This window comes from Oncorhynchus clarkii, chromosome 3 (assembly GCF_045791955.1).
Source record: "Oncorhynchus clarkii lewisi isolate Uvic-CL-2024 chromosome 3, UVic_Ocla_1.0, whole genome shotgun sequence".
Taxonomy (NCBI): domain Eukaryota; kingdom Metazoa; phylum Chordata; class Actinopteri; order Salmoniformes; family Salmonidae; genus Oncorhynchus; species Oncorhynchus clarkii.
In genome coordinates, this window is record NC_092149.1 from 8,571,175 (window position 1) to 8,598,655 (window position 27,481).

The 27,481-nt window shown below is 45.0% G+C and overlaps 1 protein-coding gene across 1 annotated transcript; it reads left to right on the forward strand.

Annotated features, from left to right (window-relative positions):
* The first annotated feature begins 1,079 nt into the window (after positions 1 to 1,079).
* Positions 1,080 to 27,088, forward strand: LOC139387407 (DENN domain-containing protein 3-like). Its single transcript, XM_071133563.1, has 25 exons — positions 1,080 to 1,216; positions 3,572 to 3,726; positions 3,837 to 4,125; positions 4,330 to 4,445; positions 4,604 to 4,731; positions 4,814 to 4,919; positions 5,194 to 5,313; positions 6,627 to 6,845; positions 7,126 to 7,241; positions 7,707 to 7,862; positions 8,172 to 8,268; positions 8,352 to 8,455; positions 10,117 to 10,301; positions 11,379 to 11,538; positions 11,836 to 12,200; positions 13,161 to 13,420; positions 13,757 to 13,927; positions 17,228 to 17,357; positions 17,688 to 17,795; positions 20,490 to 20,629; positions 21,465 to 21,622; positions 25,372 to 25,505; positions 25,707 to 25,825; positions 26,031 to 26,168; positions 26,549 to 27,088. Exons 2-25 carry the CDS (start codon positions 3,643 to 3,645, stop codon positions 26,753 to 26,755), a joined length of 3,810 nt encoding a protein of 1,269 aa, XP_070989664.1. The 5' UTR covers positions 1,080 to 1,216; positions 3,572 to 3,642; the 3' UTR covers positions 26,756 to 27,088.
* The last annotated feature ends 393 nt before the right edge of the window (positions 27,089 to 27,481 follow it).

Sequence of the window (27,481 nt, forward strand, 5' to 3'; positions counted from 1 at the left end):
CACCTGACCCTGTTAACAACTAACCTGCTGACCCGGATAACAACTAACCTGCTGACCCTGATAACTAACCTGCTGACCCTGATAACAACTAGCCTACTGACCCTGTTAACAACTAGCCACCTGACCCTGATAACAACTAACCTGCTGACCCGGATAACAACTAACCTGCTGACCCGGATAACAACTAACCTGCTGACCCTGATAACTAACCTGCTGACCCTGATAACAACTAACCTACTGTCCCTGTTAACAACTAACCTGCTGACCCTGTTAACAACTAACCTGCTGACCCGGATAACAACTAACCTGCTGACCCAGATAACAACTAACCTGCTGACCCCGATAACAACTAACCTGCTGACCCTGATAACAACTAACCTGCTGACCCTGATAACTAACCTGCTGACCTTGATAACTAACCTTCTGACCCTGATAACAACTAACCTGCTGACCCGGATAACAACTAACCTGCTGACCCTGATAACAACTAACCTGCTGACCCTGATAGCTAACCTTCTGACCCTGTTAACAACTAACCTTCTGACCCTGATAACTAACCTGCTGACCCTGATAACTAACCAGCTGACCCTGATAACTAACCTGCTGACCCTAACACTGTTAATTAACAGGGTATTGGTGTATAAATGGAGGATGGGTAATGAATGCACCTTTAAATATCAAAATGATGTCCCTCCCCAAATGTGCGCAAATGTAATTAAAATAACCAGCAGCGGTTGCCTTCTTTGAAGAAGCGGAATCTTTATGCCTTTATTGGGACTTTGTTAACACTAAACTTAAATTGAGTGTCGTTGCATTGTTACAATGTTGCACATTGCTCACTAGATGGCACTATAACAAAGTCGATAGAGAAACTGAATGAGTCTTCTGACATAATTTATTATAGCAGTTTTGTTAAGTAGGCAATGCAGCTTCTTAACTTCTACGACAGCAAATTAGAATGCACAAGGTTTTGAATTCTTTACAAAAGTAGGGGCAACTGCATTTTTCCAGTACGCATGATTTTGTATCCTTTCTGAAAGCAGGAAGCAGCACGCTGTTAATCGCAGTCAGACAGATATCAGCATTTCCTGGGAAGGTCAAATCAACTGCATTGTTTACAAAGGTGTTTTGATTGTGTCTTTCGGTGGCTACAAATTCATTCAAACGAATGTCAGTGACTTTGGCCCGTGATCTTGGATTACCGATGGACCAACAGGTTGGTGAAGATCATTAATTGGCATTTGAAATAAATCAGTTAAAGACTAACTTTCTGTTTTGACAATTTACATTTTTATATGTAGCTGAGCTACCTTCTATATGTTTACGGAAACATGAATATGCTTTGACAGTGATGTATGCACAGTAGCTATTGAATGACACACAACATGGAGTTTGATCATCACATGCTCTTGGCCTATAAAGGGATCTTGGCTCTTTCAGTATGGCTTGTATGGAAAGAGTGCGGATGTTACCAAGTTTTCCAGAGACACCAATTCATCAATGGAAACTAAATGCATTGTATGTCAGTCAAACAGTACTGAGAAGGCTGGGAATATGGGGAGATAAGCAGACAAAAGGAGTGTCCGATTTCAGCCTATTTCACTGTAACGCATTCATTTTAGTGCTGCTTCTAATTGTCTAGTTCAGACTACAACTGCAAAGGACTTGTGACATAAACTGCTGAAATCACATAAAACATTTCATGGTTTCAGTTCTGCAGCTATAATGACGTGATGCATGTGTATAATATGAACGCGTGTTGCTCTCATATGCGAAGCTATGCAGGAACTGGTGACAGGTCGCTTTTCAGACCGCCCATTAGAAAGTCACACCTCTATTGTAGATACCAAAGGGATATGAGTGCAGTTACTAAGTTTTTTTAATTACATATTTTGTTTAATCTAAAAAGGCACTGATTTTCAATACAGCAGCACTAGGCCACACACCCACCCCATCATAAAGTGAACTGTGCCACTCCTCAATTGAGTTTTCTCAGTGACCTATTGAAGGGTATCTTCAGCACACATGAAACCAATTTGCCCAGAAATTCCCCTCAAGCAGGGAAATTCAATTAAAGGGTGTTTATCTTGTATCTCCTGAGGTGGCTGCCTTTACAGAGGAGACAAGCTACAGCTGTATCTCCTGAGGTGGCTGCCTTTACAGAGGAGACAAGCTACAGCTGTATCTCCTGAGGTGGCTGCCTTTACAGAGGAGACAAGCTACAGCTGTATCTCCTGAGGTGGCTGCCTTTACAGAGGAGAGAAGCTACAGCTGTATCTCCTGAGGTGGCTGCCTTTACAGAGGAGACAAGCTACAGCTGTATCTCCTGAGGTGGCTGCCTTTACAGAGGAGACAAGCTACAGCTGTATCTCCTGAGGTGGCTGCCTTTACAGAGGAGACAAGCTACAGCTGTATCTCCTGAGGTGGCTGCCTTTACAGAGGAGACAAGCTACAGCTGTATCTCCTGAGGTGGCTGCCTTTACAGAGGAGACAAGCTACAGCTGTATCTCCTGAGGTGGCTGCCTTTACAGAGGAGACAAGCTACAGCTGTATCTCCTGAGGTGGCTGCCTTTACAGAGGAGAGAAGCTACAGCTGTATCTCCTGAGGTGGCTGCCTTTACAGAGGAGACAAGCTACAGCTGTATCTCCTGAGGTGGCTGCCTTTACAGAGGAGACAAGCTACAGCTGTATCTCCTGAGGTGGCTGCCTTTACAGAGGAGACAAGCTACAGCTGTATCTCCTGCGGTGGCTGCCTTTACAGAGGAGACAAGCTACAGCTGTATCTCCTGAGGTGGCTGCCTTTACAGAGGAGAGAAGCTACAGCTGTATCTCCTGAGGTGGCTGCCTTTACAGAGGAGAGAAGCTACAGCTGTATCTCCTGAGGTGGCTGCCTTTACAGAGGAGAGAAGCTACAGCTGTATCTCCTGAGGTGGCTGCCTTTACAGAGGAGAGAAGCTACAGCTGTATCTCCTGAGGTGGCTGCCTTTACAGAGGAGAGAAGCTACAGCTGTATCTCCTGAGGTGGCTGCCTTTACAAAGGAGACAAGCTACAGCTGTATTTCCTCCATCTCTGCTTTGTTGTTTGGTGAGGTGATGCCATAGTTGCTTTTGATGACACCTTTTTTAATGGTTTCTCAGAGCAGAGGACACTCTCCAATTTGGTTTATTTTCCTAGTAGTGATCAGGTGAGCTGTGTTTCCAGCCTGCGAACCTCTTGGCTTGTTGTAAATATCTATTAAAAGGTGATATAATATAATAAGCAGGATGTCATGTGGTCTTTATCTTGTTAGCCAGCTGCTGTGATCAAGGGTATAACAACTTGCCCAAATGAACAAGCTAAGGAGTGTGATTCATGTTTCTGAAGAACAATCTCTTTCTGTCTCTCACCCTCTCTCTCTCTCTCTCACCCTCTCTTTCTCTCTCACCCTCTCTGTCTCTGTCTCTATTTCTCTCTCTCTCTCTCTGTCTCTGTCTCTGTTTCTCTCTCTCACTCTCTCTCTCTCTCTCTCTCTCTTTCTCTGTCTCTCTCTCACCCTCTCTCTATCTCTCTCTCTCGCTTCCTCCTCCAAAGCACAAATCCCATGCTTGGATGTGATTCCACCATTGTGAGCCTGATGTACAGAGGAGGAAGGACCGGTTCTGATGGCAGACCATCTTCCCTCAGGGCTACTGGAAGCGTGTGTTGTTGTCGGAGCCTCTGGGGATAAACTCAAGGATGTCTATCAGGTAATGGCAATCAGCAAATGTCTTTTTTAATACATACATTTATTAGAGAGGTGAGCTGGATCGTGGATTAGAAATGTAAAATGGAGGTTAACATGGATTGTTCTGTTTAGTCTCTACAGCAGGGCAACAGCACAACAGACCTCCTTATTTTAGACCCAGAGGTCTTGCAAGTCCACGTGCCTCCGTTTGTGACCAAAGAGAATGCAGATGAGTCTGGTGTCCCCAGAACCTTCAGTCGAGTCCAGTGCAGACGGTCCTTCATCAAGAAGAAGGAGAGGCTAGTGGTGGCTCCTAGTGGCCCTGGAGGGGCCGGGAGCAGTGAGGGGGCCACTGTCACGGAGGATGTCAGCGTCCCCAAGGACATCGACCTCATGGCCCTGCCCCAACTCTGCTTTCCAGGTAGAGGTATATTGTGAGGCTGATAGCCAGTTAAATTTGTCATTGTTGGGATTATAAAGATGACCTGAGGTAAACACCATACCAAAATGAAGGCTGACAGACATCCCTATGTACAATGTCATTAAAACATTAGCTCAAAGACATCGCCCAATGCACTGTCTAACAATAGAGAGATACAAATAATCCTTACTTTTCTGAAATCAGGGGGGCTTCAAGTAACAAATGAACCAAAAGAAGAGCGTTTTCACTTTCTAGTCTTCACGGATGTGTTCGGTAACCAAACCCATGGAGTGGTTGTTCAGTGTTGTAGACCATTTCAGGTGGGAGTCTTTCCTTTTTATTCTCCTGCAGAAACATGTGATCCTTTTCATTATAAAGCTGTGCAAAACAAAACCGTGTTAAATGCTTTCGCTATGACGCTCCTTCCTGTGAAAGACTCAATGCTCACACAGTGGATTTGTCACTTCTGTCCTCGTAGGAAGGGTCAGTGTTCTATCAGAATGGACACTGGTCGTCCACCAGGACCACTAAGCTCTACACTGCTTTTGCCATCTGTGTCATATCCAAGCATCCTTATTACAATGCTCTGAAGGACTGTCTGTCTTGGTAAGGGTCAATACGTCTTCAATACAGCCCGTATATGTGTGTTGTCGTTTCTTAAATCATTCTCTTCTGTACACTTCTGTAGTTTGCTGGCGCAGCTTAGAGCAAGCAGGTTGTCTGAAGAGAGGGTGAAGGAATTTGCAGCCAAACTGTCTCTAGTGCCCATTCCACCCCCTGGACAACTACATGTGGTGAGCTGCTTTATGTTATCCAGTTCATCTATCCAAACTGCTAGGTTGCCTGAAGTTCCAGTGGTTGGTTGTATTTGAACACCACTCACTCTACATGGACTATGCATGGTTGGGGTTTGATTCTTCCTTGGTCCTTCATTTCTCCCCCCCTCTCTCCATCCTACAGTCAGAATAAAAATGACCCAAAAAAATACAAACTACTACTACCACCACCAACACCTTTTCCTTATTGTGTACTGATATTGATGATGTGCTCACCCCTGACTGTGCCCAGGTGTTCAACCTGAGACCCCTGATGATCGTACTGCCTTCCAGAGAGGATAAGGAACACCCCGCTGTAGACCTGGACCTCCATTTGCCCTTCCTGTGCTTTAGATCCAAACAGATTTTACAGGTGAGTAGAGAGTTATATTCAGACGGGTAACAGCATTTTCTACGATGAGCCATTCAACTGAAGTGTTCGGAGTGATGTTTTGACTTCTGCCCTGCCTGACAACAACTCTGTTTTTCTGCTCTGCTCTACTCTTTCTACTCTCCCCTTTCTGCTCTGCTCTTTCTGTTCTGCTCTACTCTCCTCTTTCTGCTCTACTCTTTCTACTCTGCTCTACTCTGCTCTTTCTACTCTGCTTTGATCTACTCTTTCTACTCTGCTCTTTCTGCCCTACTCTGCTCTTTCTGCTCTGCTCTACTCTGCTCTCCTATTTCTGCTCTACTCTTTCTACTCTACTCTACTCCTCTCTTTCTGCTCAACGTTTCTGCTCTTCTCTTTCTGCCCTACTTTGCTCTACTCTTTTTGCTCTACTCCTCTCTTTCTGCTCTACTCTGCTCTTTCTACTCTACTCTGCTCTGCTCTTTCTGTTCTCTGCTCTACTCTTTCTGCTCTACTCTTTCTGCTCTACTCTGCTCTTTCTGCTCTTTCTGCTCTACTCTTTCTGCTCTACTCTACTCTTTCTGCTCTACTCTTTCTGCTCTACTTTTCTCTTTCTGCTCTACTCTTTCTACTCTATTCTGCTCTACTCTGCTCTTTCTACTCTACTCTTAATGCTCTACTCTACTCTGCTCTGCTCTACTCTGCTCTTTCTGCTCTACCCTACTCTGCTCTACTCTGCTCTTTCTGCTTTACTCTATTCTGCTCTACTCTGCTCTTTCTACTCTGCTCTGCTCTTTCTGCTCTACTCTTTCTGCTCTACTCTGATCTACTCTAATCTTTCTGCTCTTAATGATCTACTCTTTCTACTCTGCTCTTTTTGTTATGCTCTGCTCTACTCTGCTATGCTCTATTCTTTCTGCTCTACTTTTCTCTTTCTGCTCTGCTCTTTCTGTTATACTCTGCTCTACTCTTTCTGCTCAACGTTTCTGCTCTGCTCTTTCTGCTCTACTCTTTCTACTCTACTCTGCTCTTTCTGCTCTATTCTGCTCTGTTCTTTCTGCTCTACTCTGCTCTTTATGCTCTACTCTTTCTACTCTACTCTGCTCTGATCTCCTCTACTCTTTGTGCTCTGCTCTTTGTGCTCTGCTCTTTCTGCTCTGCTCTACTCTACTATGCTCTGATCTACTCTTTCTACTCTGGTACTTCTGCTCTACTCTGCTATTTCTGCTTTACTTTGCTCTACTCTGCTCTTTCTCCTCTACTTTACTCTGCTCTTTCTAACCTGCTCTCCTCTCCTCTGGTTCTATTGACCCCTGGCCCTGTGTTGGTTTGCCCAGATCATCACTGGTATTCTGATGGAGCAGAGGTTAGTGTTCTTCTCAGCTGACTGGGCCCGCCTCACCCTGGTGGCAGAGTGTTTCATGTTCTACATCCACCCCCTCCACTGGCAGCACCCCTACGTGCCCATCCTCTCAGCCCAGATGCTGGACTTCGTCATGGCCCCCACCGCCTTCCTCATGGGCTGCCACCTCAACCACTTTGAGGAGGTCGCTGCGGTAGGAGGCTTTGTATTAGTAGTAGTAGTGTCTTTATTGCAACCTTGGTACATCCTTTATATAACCATGCTTTTGTCTTTGTGTAATTTGATGTCGGACAACAATATGATTTTCATGATGCCGTTGTGTCAAGTGTCCAACTGTCCATAAACAGTGTTTAGACCTACTTCTTGGTTGTACTGTCTTGTTCCGTTTCCAAACAGTTGAAATGTCATAGCAGTTGGAGAAATAAAAGCTTTGACTTTTGAATGTTTTTGGAACTCTCTATTCTCTGTGACAGGAAACAGACGACCTGATCTTGATTAATATTGATGATGGAACAGTGTCTTCTTCCTGCTCAGAGACTGTCGACCTACCAGACGTCCCCTTCGTTTCGGCAGAGTGTTTTACCAAGCGGTAGGACCCCCCCCCCCCCCCAAAAAAAAATGGCACCCTATTCCCTATATAGTGCCCTACTAGGGAATAATGTACTACTTATGGGCACTGTTAAAAAGTAGTGCACTATATAGGGAATAGGGTGCCATTTCAGAATCAAATCAAATTGTAATCTTCACATGCTTCATAAACAAGAACTGTGGACTAACAGTGAAATGCTTACTTGCGGGCCCTTCCCAACAGGGCAGAGAGAAACATGTAGAACAAAAGAATAACAGGAGGTATACATAGACAATGCAGACTATGTGCTCTGTTCTGTGCTGAAGCCCCCTACAACTGAAATGACACATCCATTGTCTCAATAACACAGAATGAGGTTATTGATAGGTAGAATATCACATCAGTTATCACTCACAGTCATGCTTATATAACATTGTTTTTGTGGCAGTGAGTGAACAACAGTTTTCTTTTCCTGCTGCTCTACAGGAGGAAGGGCCTTCAGCTACAACATGATCTAGAGGTGTGTCACCAAGGGGCCGGCACAGACGTTAATGAGATGCGCATGCTGAGGAGACAATGGCAGCAGAACCTGAACTGGGAAATACAGAAGGTTACCTTGGAGCTCATTGTCAACATGTTTAGGTCAGTCATGCTGTTCAGACTCCCTTTCTGAGGTGCAGGGCTTAAAGTATGACATCATAATACACATCGGGTGGACTTCCTGCTTACAGACATCAACAAGTGAATTCAAATCTGTCAATACTGCTCTCCCTTGAGTAATGCTCACACTGGAAAGAGCCAATAGTGGCATATGTGAGATTATGTTGGTGTTGTACCTGTAAGGAGGAAGTCAACCCGGTGAGGTGTAGGAAGATGTTCTATTTCCTGGTCTTTAAAGGCACTAATGTAGCCCGTGTATTAATGGTCCGCTGTATTTCTGCCTTTCATCAGGGATGTCAGTGGTCACCTGAACTATGAACACCGAGTGTTTAACAGTGAAGAGTTCCTGAAGACCAGAGAGCTAGCTGACCTTCCCTTTTACAGAAAGGTACATGTTGAAGTAGCCTCTCAGATCACTATAAAGAGTACGGTTGATTCCTACACTCAATTTATACATGTGTATCCGTATAGGTCTTGGAGACACACATCTTTCATTCATTCCTGAAGGACCGCCTCAATAGGAAGATGGATGCTTTCACACGCATGGAAGTCAACACTCGCTCAGAGACACAGAAGTAAGCTCTCACTTACAATATCCCTTTCCTGCTTATCCCTTCCCTTCCCCTACCCTCCAACTCACTTTTCTCCCTGACGGTACAGTGATGGTTAGAACGAAGCCTGAGTTATGGCACCGCTGGTGACCTGCCTGGACATGTTATGGAATTCAGTCCAATTATTAATTTATAGAACACACCGCTGCAAACCTGCTTTGTTAACATCAAAGGAAGAGTTTCTCCACAAGTCTGATCCAGTTATCCAGTCTGTTGGATGTTGTATTGTTGTTGAATATTTGAATGTACAGCAGAGGCGTTTTTCTCAAACCTCTCTTCGAGAACCACCATCCATTTACAGTGTTTGAGAGCTTCGATGATTAGTTGACCAGTTAGCCTTGACGATTAGTTGACCAGCTAGCCTTGACGATTAGTTGACCAGTTAGCCTTGACGATTAGTTGACCAGTTAGCCTTGACGATTAGTTGACCAGTTAGCCTTGACGATTAGTTGACCAGTTAGCCTTGACGATTAGTTGACCAGTTAGCCTTGACGATTAGTTGACCAGTTAGCCTTGACGATTAGTTGACCAGTTAGCCTTGACGATTAGTTGACCAGCTAGCCTTGACGATTAGTTGACCAGTTAGCCTTGACGATTAGTTGACCAGTTAGCCTTGACGATTAGTTGACCAGTTAGCCTTGACGATTAGTTGACCAGTTAGCCTTGACGATTAGTTGACCAGCTAGCCTTGACGATTAGTTGACCAGCTAGCCTTGACGATTAGTTGACCAGCTAGCCTTGACGATTAGTTGACCAGCTAGCCTTGACGATTAGTTGACCAGCTAGCCTTGACGATTAGTTGACCAGTTAGCCTTGACGATTAGTTGACCAGCTAGCCTTGACGATTAGTTGAACAGCTAGCCTTGACGATTAGTTGAACAGCTAGCCTTGACGATTAGTTGACCAGTTAGCCTTGACGATTAGTTGACCAGTTAGTGCTGGAATAGATCAAATAAGTGAAAGAGACTGACTAGGGATACTGGAGGAGTGATTTGGGAAATTATTGAATTCTATTACATAGTACCCCACTGCAAACATGCTACATATATGTCTGGGGGAGACTCAGTGAGAGGTTTAAGGTCTTGTATGGTGTTCTGGGTCTTGCATGGTATTCTGGGTCTTGTTTGGTACTCAGTCCTGTATGGTATTCTGGGTCTTGTTTGGTACTCAGTCCTGTATGTGTATTAGGGTCTTGCATGGTATACAGTCCTGTATGGTATTTAGGGTATTGTATTGTACACAGTCCTGTATGGTATTTAGGGTATTGTATTGTACACAGTCCTGTATGGTATTTAGGGTATTGTATTGTACACAGTCCTGTATGGTATTTAGGATATTGTATTGTACACAGTCCTGTATGGTATTTAGGGTATTGTATTGTACACAGTCCTGTATGGTATTTAGGGTATTGTATTGTACACAGTCCTGTATGGTATTTAGGGTATTGTATTGTACACAGTCCTGTATGGTATTTAGGGTATTGTATTGTACACAGTCCTGTATGGTATTTAGGGTATTGTATTGTACACAGTCCTGTATGGTATTTAGGGTATTGTATTGTACACAGTCCTGTATGGTATTTAGGGTATTGTATACAGTCCTGTTTTATATGTGTCTGATGTCAGAATGAAGGCGATGACAGACAACCCCAGGAGGCCCACCATGCAGGAAATGGCCAGGAAGTATAGCAGCGACCCAGAGATCCGTCTGAACAAGAGGCTGGGGATGAGCCTCCCCAACCTGGGAGAGGAGCGCCATCTCAACCTCCTCAGACAAACCTCCCTCAAGAAGACCATTATCCCTGAAAGTGGTGAGTACACTCTTAGAAAATGTGGTCCCAAAAGGGTTCTTTGGTTGTCCCCATAGTGTAACCCTTTTTTGTTCTAGGTAGAACACTTTTTGGGGTTCCATATATAACTGTCTGTTGAAAGGGTTCTACATGGAACCCAAAAGGGTTTTTCAAGGGGTTCTCCTACCCTTTTAGGTACTAGATAGCAACTTTTTTTTAGAAAGGTTACAAAATTCCAGAAATTTTCCCCAAATTCCCAGGTTTTCCAGAAATCCCAGTTGGAAGATTAGTGGAATTAGAACGGAGGAAGCATGAAATCCTCCAACCAGGATTTCTGGAAATCCAGATTTTGCAACCCCTGCAGTGGGAGGACTAATAATAGCTACCCACTGATTAACACATGTACTGTGATGTTTAACTTTACACGGTTACATTAACATTACTCCGTAACATTACGCACGGACTCTTTACTTGAAATGTCTATTGGACTACTCTACATAACACTGTCATAACAGATGTCATAACAAGTCATGTCTGTTGTTGTCAGCTAATGAAAACTGACTTTACACTGACTTTACACTTGAAATGCCTATTGGACTACTCTACATAACAAGTCATGTCTGTTGTTGCCAGCTAATGAAAACTGTTATAACACAAACTATTTAGTGTTACGTGACTCTTATAACAGATGGTTAAAGTAAAGTGTAGGTCATTAAGCCTTGACTTCTGTGAACAAAAAGATTCATCTTAAAAGGAATTTTCACAAATGTTGAACTTCATGTTCATCCTCAATGTCAACATATGTTAAAATGGCGTCTTTCGATGTTCGGTAGTAAAACATATGGAGGGAGATAAGTGTTTCCAATGACATCGTTGTGCATCATGTGATTTTAACCAATTATGAGGACGCATTACCTACTAAATGCCTCCTGATTGGTTGATAATGTCATTGGAAACACATCTTCCTCACTTTTTTTACTACGGATCATAGAAACACGCCATTTTCACATATGTTGATGTTGAGGTGGTGCTGGAGATGATTCATATAAAGTAGACCCTTTTTGTTTGCAGTTTCACTCTTTGTCTTTTTCTACACAGCCTTCAAGATCCCGCCCAAGCCTGTGAAGATCTTCAAGCTGCCAGAATTTCCTCCTCCCATGGTGCACCACCATGTCCAGAACTACTATGGAGAGTTGATCATACTACTGGGGAAGGCCATCTCCTGTGTTCCTCCTGAGAACTCCACCCTCCTGGCCAGGTACTTCGTTTACAACAGGGATTATTCATTTTATTAAGTCACACTTTAAACACACTACATCTAAAAAATATTTTTAAAAGGCTTTATTGGGTATTTGAAAAGTCCTCAGAGTGACCGGACCACCAAGTTTATAAAGGCAATGCTCCTGCTGATAGCAACGAGAGGCACCTGTTTGGCGAGACAGAGAGAGGGCGCGTTAGTGTGTGTCCAATCAGTCACAATACGCACTACATACATACTTCACAAATAATTTATAAGTCCTACTACTCTCCATACAACTCTTTCCCTATTTCCTAGGTACTTCTACCTGCGCGGCTTCATGAACACGCTGTGTTCCAAGCGTCTTGACGCCCTCAGTGACTTCCAGAACCTCTACAAGACGGACATCGAGATCTTCCCCACCGACCTGGTAAAGGCGCTAGTGGACTCGCTGCAGAAGGACGAGTTCTCCCAGGTGGACCGGCGGCCAGAGCTCAAGCGGCTCATCTTCAAGGTGAAGACAGACAATGAGATGGTGCTGGTCCAAGCTGACGACCACGTGAAGAAGTTCCAGCTCCCTAAGACCCACATGCTGCAGGAGGACTTTGTGAAGCGCATCCAGGAGTCTGGGATTGTGAAAGACGTCGCCACCATCCATAGACTGTTTGAGGCCCTCACTGTGGGTAAGTTGAGACTTACCATCCATAGGCTGTTTGAGGCCCTCACTGTGGGTAAGTTGAGACTTACCATCCATAGGCTGTTTGAGGCCCTCACTGTGGGTAAGTTGAGACTTACCATCCATAGGCTGTTTGAGGCTCTTACTGTGGGTAAGTGAGTTAAGAGGTCAGGCCTCTCGTTGACAGGACATGGAAATACATGAGCAGTACAGTATGGTTGTACTATAGCAATAAGATCACCCATGATAGTAAACGAGTGATTGATCTGTCAATACAGTTTGAAATACAGTACCACTCTGCCTAGGAACACGGTGTGTATCATCTTATTATCCTTACTTTATTAATAGGATCTTGTAAGAGTGACTTTGGATTCAGTGACTTTGGGTTTGAATTCTGCCATGAGGAGTCCCTCCAAATCAGTATTTTACATTGACTCCTCATTGGATGGTAAGCAAGACTGTCCAGTTTGTCTGCAGCATCCCATCGTATGATTGGTCAGCGGGACTCATGTGGCATCTCTTTTATTTTTTCTCTCTATCTTCATCTCTGCTTGGGTTTAACGTTCATTCCATGACATCTTACATGAGATGGATGGCTGTTGTTTCATGGGGCGTCTTCAGCTATGGAAGATGTATAAATGTGCTCTTTGCTTTGACAAAACACAGGGTTTCTGTTTACAATGGATGCTGTTTGAAGTAGCTTGTTTCTATTGGCTTGAATGACATGAATGAACATGAAAGTAGAATGATGGAATGCATTTTCATGGTTTTAATGTGCGTTTGATGAGCATGTTCTCTACAGGCTGCTGAGACTTGTCATGCCTTGTTTACATTCACATCACCACTCTTACAACGAATGGCTCCTTGAAGACTGAAGACTTCTAAGAGAAGGTTACCTCTGTTTCCAGGGCAACAGAATCAGATTGACCCAGAGGTGTTCTATGTGCTCTACACCTTCTGTTTCCAGGGCAACAGAAGCAGATTGACCCAGAGGTGTTCCGTGTGTTCTACACCTTCTGGAAGGAGACGGAGGTGGAGGCCCAGGATGTTCACCTACCAGCTGAGGTCATGGAGCACCTGGACAACAACGAGTGTGTCTACAAGCTGTCCTGCTCCGTCAAAACCAACCAGGGAGTGGGTAAGATCGCCATGACACAGAAGAGGCTGTTCCTGCTCACTGACGGGAGGCCTGGGTTTATCGAGATCACCAAGTTCAGAGACATAAAGGTGTGGTTACTCTATGTTTAGGCACTAGTAGTAGTACTGTTCAGGGATGAGTTCTCAAAGCTTTGTAGTCTTAAAATAATATTTGACAAGTATAGGCAATGGATGAAAGATGATCTTAGTGCTATGAAGCTTTTGGAAACTCAGTCCGTAATGAATAATATGGAAGGGTACATTGGTATGACTACAGTGTATTGCCTTCAATGTTTGGCTTTGTTCAAATGAAAAATCTGCCATGATGACGATGACACATCTGATAATCCTCTCCTCACATTTCAGTTGAATGCATTCAGTTGTCCAACTGACTAGATATCCCCCTTTCCCTCTCGTCTCTGTCAGGAGGTGAACATCTCCTTTTCTCCTTTCCTGCTGCTGAGGATCCCGTCTCTGAAGATCAAGTGCAGTCTGAGGAAGGAGGTGTTTGAGGCCAACCTGAAGTCTGCGTGTGACCTGTGGAATCTCATGGTCAGAGAGATGTGGGCTGGGAGGACGATGGCAGACGACCACAAGGTAGGATATACGCTGGATCTCATTCAATAGGGTATAATGTAACCAAGTTGAATTCATTAAACTAACCCCTTCAGCTTGAAATCCCCCAACCCGCACCATGGAATTGCTAGCTTTTCGGTGGCGCAGCAAAGCTGTTAAGCAGTGCAGTGACTTCTGTTCCACTTTGTGGAACGTGTGGGTAGAAATATTAGCATAGTCCATTTCACCCTCCTGAATGCGTTCTGTGGTTATTCATAGTCTTGAAAAACATGTCACATTCTTTTTATTACCGTATTATGAAGAAACTATAAGATCTGTTGGCACCTTAAGGGATATTAATCTGACAGTACAGGCTTGTCCCACCCCTCTGGCCTGATGGTTTCCTCCAGGCTTCCTACAGGGATATTAATCTTACAGTACAGGCTTGTCCCACTCCTCTGGCCTGATGGTTTCCTCCAGGCTTCCTAAAGGGATATTAATCTGACAGTACAGGCTTGTCCCACCCCTCTGGCCTGATGGTTTCCTCCAGGCTTCCTAAAGGGATATTAATCTTACAGTACAGGCTTGTCCCACCCCTCTGGCCTGATGGTTTCCTCCAGGCTTCTTAAAGGGATATTAATCTGACAGTACAGGCTTGTCCCACCCCTCTGGCCTGATGGTTTCCTCCAGGCTTCCTAAAGGGATATTAATCTTACAGTACAGGCTTGTCCCACCCCTCTGGCCTGATGGTTTCCTCCAGGCTTCCTAAAGGGATATTAATCTTACAGTACAGGCTTGTCCCACCCCTCTGGCCTGATGGTTTCTTCCAGGCTTCCTACAGGGATATTAATCTTACAGTACAGGCTTGTCCCACCCCTCTGGCCTGATGGTTTCCTCCAGACTTCCTAAAGGGATATTAATCTTACAGTACAGGCTTGTCCCACCCCTCTGGCCTGATGGTTTCCTCCAGGCTTCCTAAAGGGATATTAATCTTACAGTACAGGCTTGTCCCACCCCTCTGGCCTGATGGTTTCCTCCAGGCTTCCTAAAGGGATATTAATCTTACAGTACAGGCTTGTCCCACCCCTCTGGCCTGATGGTTTCCTCCAGGCTTCCTACAGGGATATTAATCTTACAGTACAGGCTTGTCCCACCCCTCTGGCCTGATGGTTTCCTCCAGGCTTCCTAAAGGGATATTAATCTGACAGTACAGGCTTGTCCCACCCCTCTGGCCTGATGGTTTCCTCCAGGCTTCCTAAAGGGATATTAATCTTACAGTACAGGCTTGTCCCACCCCTCTGGCCTGATGGTTTCCTCCAGGCTTCCTAAAGGGATATTAATCTGACAGTACAGGCTTGTCCCACCCCTCTGGCCTGATGGTTTCCTCCAGGCTTCCTAAAGGGATATTAATCTTACAGTACAGGCTTGTCCCACCCCTCTGGCCTGATGGTTTCCTCCAGGCTTCCTAAAGGGATATTAATCTTACAGTACAGGCTTGTCCCACCCCTCTGGCCTGATGGTTTCTTCCAGGCTTCCTACAGGGATATTAATCTTACAGTACAGGCTTGTCCCACCCCTCTGGCCTGATGGTTTCCTCCAGACTTCATAAAGGGATATTAATCTTACAGTACAGGCTTGTCCCACCCCTCTGGCCTGATGGTTTCCTCCAGGCTTCCTAAAGGGATATTAATCTTACAGTACAGGCTTGTCCCACCCCTCTGGCCTGATGGTTTCCTCCAGGCTTCCTAAAGGGATATTAATCTTACAGTACAGGCTTGTCCCACCCCTCTGGCCTGATGGTTTCCTCCAGGCTTCCTACAGGGATATTAATCTTACAGTACAGGCTTGTCCCACCCCTCTGGCCTGATGGTTTCCTCCAGGCTTCCTAAAGGGATATTAATCTTACAGTACAGGCTTGTCCCACCCCTCTGGCCTGATGGTTTCCTCCAGGCTTCCTACAGGGATATTAATCTTACAGTACAGGCTTGTCCCACCCCTCTGGCCTGATGGTTTCCTCCAGGCTTCCTAAAGGGATATTAATCTTACAGTACAGGCTTGTCCCACCCCTCTGGCCTGATGGTTTCCTCCAGACTTCCTACAGGGATATTAATCTTACAGTACAGGCTTGTCCCACCCCTCTGGCCTGATGGTTTCCTCCAGGCTTCCTACAGGGATATTAATCTTACAGTACAGGCTTGTCCCTTCCCTCTGCTCTGCTGGAAAGTATTATGTTTTGTCCTTATTATATTATCCGAATGTGATCTTCCAAACTTAATGTGATCTCCCAAACTTAATGTGATCTCCCAAACTTAATGTTATCTCCCACACTGTTTAATTGGCTGTACTCATTGTACATTGTAATGTGTAGTAGGTTGTGTGTTTATACTTGTTAGACTATGTCTCTCTTATAGGATCCTCATTACAGGCAGTGTGTGTATAAGTTGTCATGTTCCCTTTAAGGATCCTCAGTACAGGCAGTGTGTGTATAAGTTGTCATGTTCCCTTTAAGGATCCTCAGTACAGGCAGTGTGTGTATAAGTTGTCATGTTCCCTTTAAGGATCCTCATTACAGGCAGTGTGTGTATAAGTTGTCATGTTCCCTTTAAGGATCCTCAGTACAGGCAGTGTGTGTATAAGTTGTCATGTTCCCTTTAAGGATCCTCAGTACAGGCAGTGTGTGTATAAGTTGTCATGTTCCCTTTAAGGATCCTCAGTACAGGCAGTGTGTGTATAAGTTGTCATGTTCCCTTTAAGGATCCTCAGTACAGGCAGTGTGTGTATAAGTTGTCATGTTCCCTTTAAGGATCCTCAGTACAGGCAGTGTGTGTATAAGTTGTCATGTTCCCTTTAAGGATCCTCAGTACAGGCAGTGTGTGTATAAGTTGTCATGTTCCCTTTAAGGATCCTCAGTACAGGCAGTGTGTGTATAAGTTGTCATGTTCCCTTTATGGATCCTCAGTACAGGCAGTGTGTGTATAAGTTGTCATGTTCCCTTTAAGGATCCTCAGTACAGGCAGTGTGTGTATAAGTTGTCATGTTCCCTTTAAGGATCCTCAGTACAGGCAGTGTGTGTATAAGTTGTCATGTTCCCTTTAAGGATCCTCAGTACAGGCAGTGTGTGTATAAGTTGTCATGTTCCCTTTAAGGATCCTCAGTACAGGCAGTGTGTGTATAAGTTGTCATGTTCCCTTTAAGGATCCTCAGTACAGGAAGTGTGTGTATAAGTTGTCATGTTCCCTTTAAGGATCCTCAGTACAGGCAGTGTGTGTATAAGTTGTCATGTTCCCTTTAAGGATCCTCAGTACAGGCAGTGTGTGTATAAGTTGTCATGTTCCCTTTAAGGATCCTCAGTACATGCAGCAGGCTTTGACTAACGTCTTGCTCATGGATGCTGTGGTTGGCTGCCTTCAGACCCAGAAGGCCATATTTGCCGCCTCCAAACTGGCATACTTTGACAGAGTGAAACATGAAGGTATGCATTATGGTCCAGATGCACTTTCAATTAGGTTTTTTTGCATATAAATCATCTGTAAGCTTTACCATTTGTAAGTTTAATGGTGGGGTTCCGGACTAAAACACAAACTCAATGGAGAATAATTGAAAATGTATTTAGTCCAGGAGTTTCCAGGAAACCACCTCCTTGGACTTCAAGGATCAAGTATACAACTAAATCAACAACATCGGATGTGCCTCTGAAGAACAATAGTGTGTGAAATTCATTGTGATTTTCTGTAATCAGAATAGTGATTCATATTCTGATATGTCATTTTTTTCTGCTTTCTGTTTTGTTGTCTGTAAGCAGTTCCTGTGATGGTTCCAAAGACAACATTGGAGACGTTGAAACACAAGATCAATCCATCACTAGACCTCCCAGCCCCACAGACTGTACATGTCTTACTCTACACACCAGGTGAGGGGAAACAGACAGCTGACTTTCTGTTACTCTACACACCAGGTGAGGGGAAACAGACAGCTGACTTTCTGTTACTCTTCACACCAGGTGAGGGGAAACAGACGGCTGACTTTCTGTTACTCTACACACCAGGTGAGGGGAAACAGACGGCTGACTTTCTGTTACTCTACACACCAGGTGAGGGGAAACAGACGGCTGACTTTCTGTTACTCTACACACCAGGTGAGGGGAAACAGACAGCTGACTTTCTGTTACTCTACACACCAGGTGAGGGGAAACAGACAGCTGACTTTCTGTTACTCTTCACACCAGGTGAGGGGAAACAGACGGCTGACTTTCTGTTACTCTACACACCAGGTGAGGGGAAACAGACGGCTGACTTTCTGTTACTCTACACACCAGGTGAGGGGAAACAGACGGCTGACTTTCTGTTACTCTACACACCAGGTGAGGGGAAACAGACGGCTGACTTTCTGTTACTCTACACACCAGATGAGGGGAAACAGACAGCTGACTTTCTGTTACTCTACACACCAGGTGAGGGGAAACAGACAGCTGACTTTCTGTTACTCTACACACCAGGTGAGGGGAAACAGACGGCTGACTTTCTGTTACTCTACACACCAGGTGAGGGGAAACAGACGGCTGACTTTCTGTTACTCTACACACCAGGTGAGGGGAAACAGACGGCTGACTTTCTGTTACTCTACACACCAGGTGAGGGGAAACAGACAGCTGACTTTCTGTTACTCTACACACCAGGTGAGGGGAAACAGACAGCTGACTTTCTGTTACTCTACACACCAGGTGAGGGGAAACAGACGGCTGACTTTCTGTTACTCTACACACCAGGTGAGGGGAAACAGACAGCTGACTTTCTGTTACTCTACACACCAGGTGAGGGGAAACAGACGGCTGACTTTCTGTTACTCTACACACCAGGTGAGGGGAAACAGACAGCTGACTTTCTGTTACTCTACACACCAGGTGAGGGGAAACAGACAGCTGACTTTCTGTTACTCTACACACCAGGTGAGGGGAAACAGACGGCTGACTTTCTGTTACTCTACACACCAGGTGAGGGGAAACAGACCGCTGACTCTCTATCATAGTTTCTCTTATCTTCATTCTGATGTATCTGCTTGTAAGATAGAAGCTGTTTACATGCCAGTTAAGTTCATGTCCTAACATGTCCTGTTAAGGTACATGTCCTGTAAGGTGCATGTCCTTACATGTCCTGTAAGGTGCATGTCCTAACATGTCCTGTAAGGTGCATGTCCTAACATGTCCTGTATGGTGCATGTCCTAACATGTCCTGTATGGTGCATGTCCTAACATGTCCTGTATGGTGCATGTCCTAACATGTCCTGTATGGTGCATGTCCTAACATGTCCTGTATGGTGCATGTCCTAACATGTCCTGTATGGTGCATGTCCTAACATGTCCTGTATGGTGCATGTCCTAACATGTCCTGTAAGGTGCATGTCCTGTATGGTGCATGTCCTAACATGTCCTGTAAGGTGCATGTCCTAACATGTCCTGTATGGTGCATGTTCTAACATGTCCTGTATGGTGCATGTCCTAACATGTCCTGTAAGGTGCATGTCCTGTATGGTGCATGTCCTAACATGTCCTGTAAGGTGCATGTCCTGTAAGGTGCATGTCCTGTATGGTGCATGTCCTAACATGTCCTGTATGGTGCATGTCCTAACATGTCCTGTATGGTGCATGTCCTAACACATCTGAGTGGAAACCAGAGGAGCTTTGAAGCCGTAATAGTTGGCTGCAAATACACACTAGTGTAAAGCACCCAGACACACTTGTCTAAATTGATGGGCCATGTGAAAGAAATGCTATAACCCCCAGCCACGTTCAGTGGTGGAAAAGGTATTCTGGTCATACTTGAGTAAATGTAATGATACCTTAATAGAAAATGACAGAAGTAAAAGTAAAAGTCCCCCAGTAAAATACTACTTGAGTAAAAGTCTAAAAGTATTTGGTTTTAAAAATACTTAAGTATCAAAAGTAAATGGAATAAAATGTACTTTAGTATCAAAGGTAAAATAAATGATTTATACAAATTCCTTATAGTGAACCAGACGGCCTAATTGTTTTATTTTTATTGCCGGATAGCCAGGGGTACACTCCAACACTCCACTCCAACACTCCAACACTCCACTCCAACACTCCAACACTCCACTCCAACACTCCAACACTCCACTCCAACACTCCAACACTCCACTCCAACACTCCAAGACATAATTTACAAACAAAGCATGTGTGTTTAGTGAATCCTCCAGATCAGAGGCAGTAGGGATGACCAGGGATGTTCACTTGATAAGTGTGTGAATTGGACAATTTTCCTGTCAAAATGTAACGAGTACTTTTGGGTGTCCAGGGAAATGTAGGGAGTAAAAGGTACATTATTTTCTTTCTGTAGTGAAGTAAAAGTTGCCAAAAAAAAGAATAGTACGATCTGAAAGGCAGTGAAAAACCCACATATTCTGTTGTAATGCAGAGCTACAGTATATACCTTATACATATCATCTATATGCCTGTGGGAGTATCCATCGACTGGCTGACCCATGGATTGTGTATTTAACTTTTAGTGTATTTGATTTTGATGTAGACATTTGCAGATAAAAGCTGAATTGCTGTGACTGACTACAGTCTCTCTCTCTGTTTATCCAGGCCAGTTGAGTTACTCGGAGGCAGACGGAGATGGGAACCCCAAGCTGTGGTGTGCCCTCAGTGGTGGGAGGGTGGTTGTGTTTGATGCAGCCAGCTGGTCCATGCAGCAGAACTGTGTTCAAGTGGGATCCTCCCAACTGGTATGATGTCTGCAAGCAGACACACACCATTTCCCCTGCGCTCTCCCTGGACTATCACTTGAGCCTTCCTACTAGGCTCTGTTCCAATATCCACATTAGTGTAGCAGAACACTTAGAGAGAAGCATTGGATTTGGCCATACATTCTAAGGGTTATATGTGAGTGGATATTGGAACATGTCCTTTGTTTTTGTGAAATTGCTTACAGATATCCTTTGAAAAGAAATTGTTATATTGAATTAAGTACACAGTGATCTATTTCTCTCGCTCTCTGTTTCACTTGTTCTCTCTCCATCTCTCTTTCTCTAGCTCTCTGTCACTTGTTCTCTCTCTCTCTCTCTCTCTCTCTCTCTAGCTCTCTTTCACTTGTTCTCTCTCTTCCTCTCTTTCACCCGTTCTTTCTCTCTCTCTCTCTCCCCCCTCTAGATCTGTTTCACTTGTTTTCTCCCTCTCCATCTTTCTCTCTCCCTCTCTCTCTCTCTCTCTCTCTCTCTCTAGCTCTCTTTCACTCGTTCTTTCTCTCGCCCCTCTAGTTCTGTTTCACTTGTTTTCTCTCTCTCCCTCTCTAGCTCCTCTCTCTCTCTCTTTTTCTTCTGTTGATAGTGTTTCCTCTTTTCTGTGGTCTCATGAGGTATGAACAGGAGTGCCTGCCATTCACATGACAGTGGATTAAACCTGGATATGTATGCGTCCGAAATAGCACCCTATTCCCTATATAGTGCACTTCCTTTGACGAGAGTCCTATGGGCCTTGGTCAAAAGTAGTGCACTATATAGGGAATAGGTGCCATTTGGGACGCATTTATGTGCTGAATACGTGGCTTTATTATGTGCACAGAACTGCATGCTGGGATTGGACCAGGATCAAGTATGGATTGGCTCCCAGGATTCCATCATTTACATAATTGACACTCGCAGCATGTCCTGCAATAAGCAGCTGACAGAGCACAGGGATGAGGTTATGGACTTTGCCCTGGAGGAGAGTGACAAGATGAGGTAAAATGTTACACATATAGTACCGTATGTCTGTGTCCCACAGTGCACCCTATTCCCTAAATACTGTAGGGCACTCTTCCATGCTACAGTCACTTCATCACCCTCACAAACTGTTAACCCATGTGTGATGCTGAGGATTCTATGTTGAAGGAAGGATAATGTGTTAGAACTGCCTGTTCAAATGACCAATGCACCTATTGCAGAAAGGAGTTCTTCTAACTGTCCCACCCCAGTATCATAGTGCACCTATTGCAGAAAGGGGTTCTTCTAACTGTCCCACCCCAGTATCATAGTGCACCTATTGCAGAAAGGAGTTCTTCTAACTGTCCCACCCCAGTATCATAGTGCACCTATTGCAGAAAGGAGTTCTTCTAACTGTCCCACCCCAGTATCATAGTGCACCTATTGCAGAAAGGAGTTCTTCTAACTGTCCCACCCCAGTATCATAGTGCACCTATTGCAGAAAGGGGTTCTTCTAACTGTCCCACCCCAGTATCATAGTGCACCTATTGCAGAAAGGAGTTCTTCTAACTGTCCCACCCCAGTATCATAGTGCACCTATTGCAGAAAGGAGTTCTTCTAACTGTCCCACCCCAGTATCACAGTGCACCTATTGCAGAAAGGAGTTCTTCTAACTGTCCCACCCCAGTATCATAGTGCACCTATTGCAGAAAGGAGTTCTTCTAACTGTCCCACCCCAGTATCATAGTGCACCTATTGCAGAAAGGGGTTCTTCTAACTGTCCCACCCCAGTATCATAGTGCACCTATTGCAGAAAGGGGTTCTTCTAACTGTCCCACCCCAGTATCATAGTGCACCTATTGCAGAAAGGGGTTCTTCTAACTGTCCCACCCCAGTATCATAGTGCACCTATTGCAGAAAGGGGTTCTTCTAACTGTCCCACCCCAGTATCATAGTGCACCTATTGCAGAAAGGAGTTCTTCTAACTGTCCCACCCCAGTATCATAGTGCACCTATTGCAGAAAGGAGTTCTTCTAACTGTCCCACCCCAGTATCATAGTGCACCTATTGCAGAAAGGGGTTCTTCTAACTGTCCCACCCCAGTATCATAGTGCACCTATTGCAGAAAGGAGTTCTTCTAACTGTCCCACCACAGTATCATAGTGCACCTATTGCAGAAAGGAGTTCTTCTAACTGTCCCACCCCAGTATCATAGTGCACCTATTGCAGAAAGGAGTTCTTCTAACTGTCCCACCCCAGTATCATAGTGCACCTATTGCAGAAAGGAGTTCTTCTAACTGTCCCACCCCAGTATCATAGTGCACCTATTGCAGAAAGGAGTTCTTCTAACTGTCCCACCCCAGTATCATAGTGCACCTATTGCAGAAAGGGGTTCTTCTAACTGTCCCACCCCAGTATCATAGTGCACCTATTGCAGAAAGGAGTTCTTCTAACTGTCCCACCCCAGTATCATAGTGCACCTATTGCAGAAAGGAGTTCTTCTAACTGTCCCACCCCAGTATCATAGTGCACCTATTGCAGAAATGAGTTCTTCTAACTGTCCCACCCCAGTATCATAGTGCACCTATTGCAGAAAGGAGTTCTTCTAACTGTCCCACCCCAGTATCATAGTGCACCTATTGCAGAAAGGGGTTCTTCTAACTGTCCCACCCCAGTATCATAGTGCACCTATTGCAGAAAGGGGTTCTTCTAACTGTCCCACCCCAGTATCACAGTGCACCTATTGCAGAAAGGAGTTCTTCTAACTGTCCCACCCCAGTATCACAGTGCACCTATTGCAGAAAGGAGTTCTTCTAACTGTCCCACCCCAGTATCATAGTGCACCTATTGCAGAAAGGGGTTCTTCTAACTGTCCCACCCCAGTATCACAGTGCACCTATTGCAGAAAGGAGTTCTTCTAACTGTCCCACCCCAGTATCATAGTGCACCTATTGCAGAAAGGGGTTCTTCTAACTGTCCCACCCCAGTATCACAGTGCACCTATTGCAGAAAGGAGTTCTTCTAACTGTCCCACCCCAGTATCATAGTGCACCTATTGCAGAAAGGAGTTCTTCTAACTGTCCCACCCCAGTATCATAGTGCACCTATTGCAGAAAGGGGTTCTTCTAACTGTCCCACCCCAGTATCATAGTGCACCTATTGCAGAAAGGGGTTCTTCTAACTGTCCCACCCCAGTATCATAGTGCACCTATTGCAGAAAGGGGTTCTTCTAACTGTCCCACCCCAGTATCATAGTGCACCTATTGCAGAAAGGAGTTCTTCTAACTGTCCCACCCCAGTATCATAGTGCACCTATTGCAGAAAGGAGTTCTTCTAACTGTCCCACCCCAGTATCATAGTGCACCTATTGCAGAAAGGGGTTCTTCTAACTGTCCCACCCCAGTATCATAGTGCACCTATTGCAGAAAGGAGTTCTTCTAACTGTCCCACCCCAGTATCATAGTGCACCTATTGCAGAAAGGAGTTCTTCTAACTGTCCCACCCCAGTATCACAGTGCACCTATTGCAGAAAGGGGTTCTTCTAACTGTCCCACCCCAGTATCATAGTGCACCTATTGCAGAAAGGAGTTCTTCTAACTGTCCCACCCCAGTATCATAGTGCACCTATTGCAGAAAGGGGTTCTTCTAACTGTCCCACCCCAGTATCACAGTGCACCTATTGCAGAAAGGGGTTCTTCTAACTGTCCCACCCCAGTATCACAGTGCACCTATTGCAGAAAGGGGTTTTTCTAACTGTCCCACCCCAGTATCATAGTGCACCTATTGCAGAAAGGAGTTCTTCTAACTGTCCCACCCCAGTATCATAGTGCACCTATTGCAGAAAGGAGTTCTTCTAACTGTCCCACCCCAGTATCATAGTGCACCTATTGCAGAAAGGGGTTCTTCTAACTGTCCCACCCCAGTATCATAGTGCACCTATTGCAGAAAGGAGTTCTTCTAACTGTCCCACCCCAGTATCATAGTGCACCTATTGCAGAAAGGGGTTCTTCTAACTGTCCCACCCCAGTATCATAGTGCACCTATTGCAGAAAGGGGTTCTTCTAACTGTCCCACCCCAGTATCATAGTGCACCTATTGCAGAAAGGAGTTCTTCTAACTGTCCCACCCCAGTATCATAGTGCACCTATTGCAGAAAGGAGTTCTTCTAACTGTCCCACCCCAGTATCATAGTGCACCTATTGCAGAAAGGAGTTCTTCTAACTGTCCCACCCCAGTATCATAGTGCACCTATTGCAGGAAGGAGTTCTTCTAACTGTCCCACCCCAGTATCATAGTGCACCTATTGCAGAAAGGGGTTCTTCTAACTGTCCCACCCCAGTATCATAGTGCACCTATTGCAGAAAGGGGTTCTTCTAACTGTCCCACCCCAGTATCATAGTGCACCTATTGCAGAAAGGAGTTCTTCTAACTGTCCCACCCCAGTATCACAGTGCACCTATTGCAGAAAGGGGTTCTTCTAACTGTCCCACCCCAGTATCATAGTGCACCTATTGCAGAAAGGAGTTCTTCTAACTGTCCCACCCCAGTATCATAGTGCACCTATTGCAGAAAGGAGTTCTTCTAACTGTCCCACCCCAGTATCACAGTGCAAGAATGTTTGAACATGGAGTGTTTTTGATGTCTATTTCCAACCAGCAGATGGCAGCAGTGTACTTAAACTACTTCTTTACTTTGCCCTCAGTGAATCATCAGTAGTTAGACCACAATCAGGCTTCTATTCTACATGGTGCTTGTTTTAATCCAACTGTCCCTCTCCTCCCCCCCAGACAGACATACTCCTGTAGTGCCGATGGAACAGTCATTCTGTGGGACCTCTCAACGCTAAAAGTGAAAAAGCAGTTTCAACTGACCTGTGATAGGCTTATGTCCATTCAGCTCTTCAATGGAACACTGTGGTGCTGTAAGTAAACTCACTCAGTCATAGTTATACTCTAACTGTATATTATTATTCTATTTTTTTTATATACTCCTATGTATTATATACCCTGCCAATGATCAATTAACAAAGTGTGTCAATTGACCACAAGAGAACATGCTAACAACAGCAAGCATCTAGACAGAAACCTTTGTTTGTTTTGTTCCCATTTGTTATGTTGACTAGGTGCCAGAGACGGCATCGTTGAACTGAGGAAGAACGGAACCCCACATCGTAAGATGACACTTCCTGAGGATCTACGGAGCATGCCCACTGAGTTCAGCAGCCTCATCCTCTTCTTAGAGGTAGTAGGCCCATGTTCCCTTCATCTTGGAGATTTCACTGAACCAAGATCTTTATCTCATACTAGGCCTTCACCATGGCCTCCAAGTGGCCTCAATAATCAAGCCAGACACTATGTATTTTTGCAGCCTTCCAACAGTCAGTTTGCTTGTCAATGAGAGTGTCATGAGCTGATGGCTAAACCAGTCCACTGTGTGTTTCTTTCAGAGGGGCCAGTTGTGGACGAGCTGTTCTGATTCTGATGAGCTCTGTCTCTGGCACTGTAAAGACCTGACCAAGCCTTTCCTGAGGGTGCGGCTGCAGAACTGTACAGGGGTCAACTGTATGATCAAGGTTAAGAATCAGGTGAGAAAATAATGGTCTCAGTTGGATGTTCTTTGCGTGTTTTGCTGGTAACACTTTAATGGAAGGGTACCAACACAATAACCTCTTTAACACGTTACTATTAACACATACCAAACACATTCAGAAGATTCTGGCAACAACGGTCTTTCTCAGGTGGTGCAATTTCTACAAAAGCTTGTAAAGTAGCAGTTAAAATAGTACCGTACTTAGAAATGATACCATACATTCTACCCTACCATCATTATTTTATCTCTCATAGTAATGATCAGAGTGTCCAGAGCGAACTCTGAGTTTTATTTAGGTAGTGAATGTCACAGTACAACTGCAAATCCTCAACAAGCTTCTCTTCATTCTTTGTCTCCTCCCCCTCCCTCGTCCAGATCTGGGTTGGCTGCAGCGGGCCGAGCCCTGACCAGTGCAGGATGAGTGGGAAGATCTACATAGTGGACACAGAGAGCCACAGTGTAGAGAAGGAGCTGATGGCCCACACAGACAGTGTCCAGGCACTGTGCTCTGCAGAGGGCCGCTATGTACTCAGTGGCTCCGCCTGCCAGGATGGCAAAATCGCCATTTGGAAGGTTGAGTAGAGGACGAGTAGCCTGGTCCAGTATCTGTTTGTGTGGTTTTGCCAACTCTTTTAAGTGAATGAAATGTTTGGCACAACAATGACAGGAGTTTCCTAAACAGCAGAAATAGATGTGGGACCAGGTTAGAGGAAGAGCCCTGCAGACCCCGAGGAGTCCTACAAGTCTGAAGAGGCTATAGCCCCCTCAAACTCAACTCTGGACCTGGAAGCCAGTTCCACTGCTTTGTTTCATTGTTCCCCTCTAATCAGGGACTGATTTAGACCTGGGACTCCAGGTGGGTGATTCCCCTCTAATCAGGGACTGATTTAGACCTGGGACTCCAGGTGGGTGATTCCCCTCTAGTCAGAGACTGATTTAGACCTGGGACTCCAGGTGGGTGATTCCCCTCTAATCAGGGACTGATTTAGACCTGGGACTCCAGGTGGGTGATTCCCCTCTAATCAGGGACTGATTTAGACCTGGGACTCCAGGTGGGTGATTCCCCTCTAGTCAGGGACTGATTTAGACCTGGGACTCCAGGTGGGTGATTCCCCTCTAATCAGGGACTGGTTGTGACCTGGGACTCCAGGTGGGTGATTCCCCTCTAATCAGGGACTGATTTAGACCTGGGATTCCAGGTGGTTGATTCCCCTCTAATCAGGGACTGATTTAGACCTTGGACTCCAGGTGGGTGATTCCCCTCTAATCAGGGACTGATTTAGACCTGGGACTCCAGGTGGGTGATTC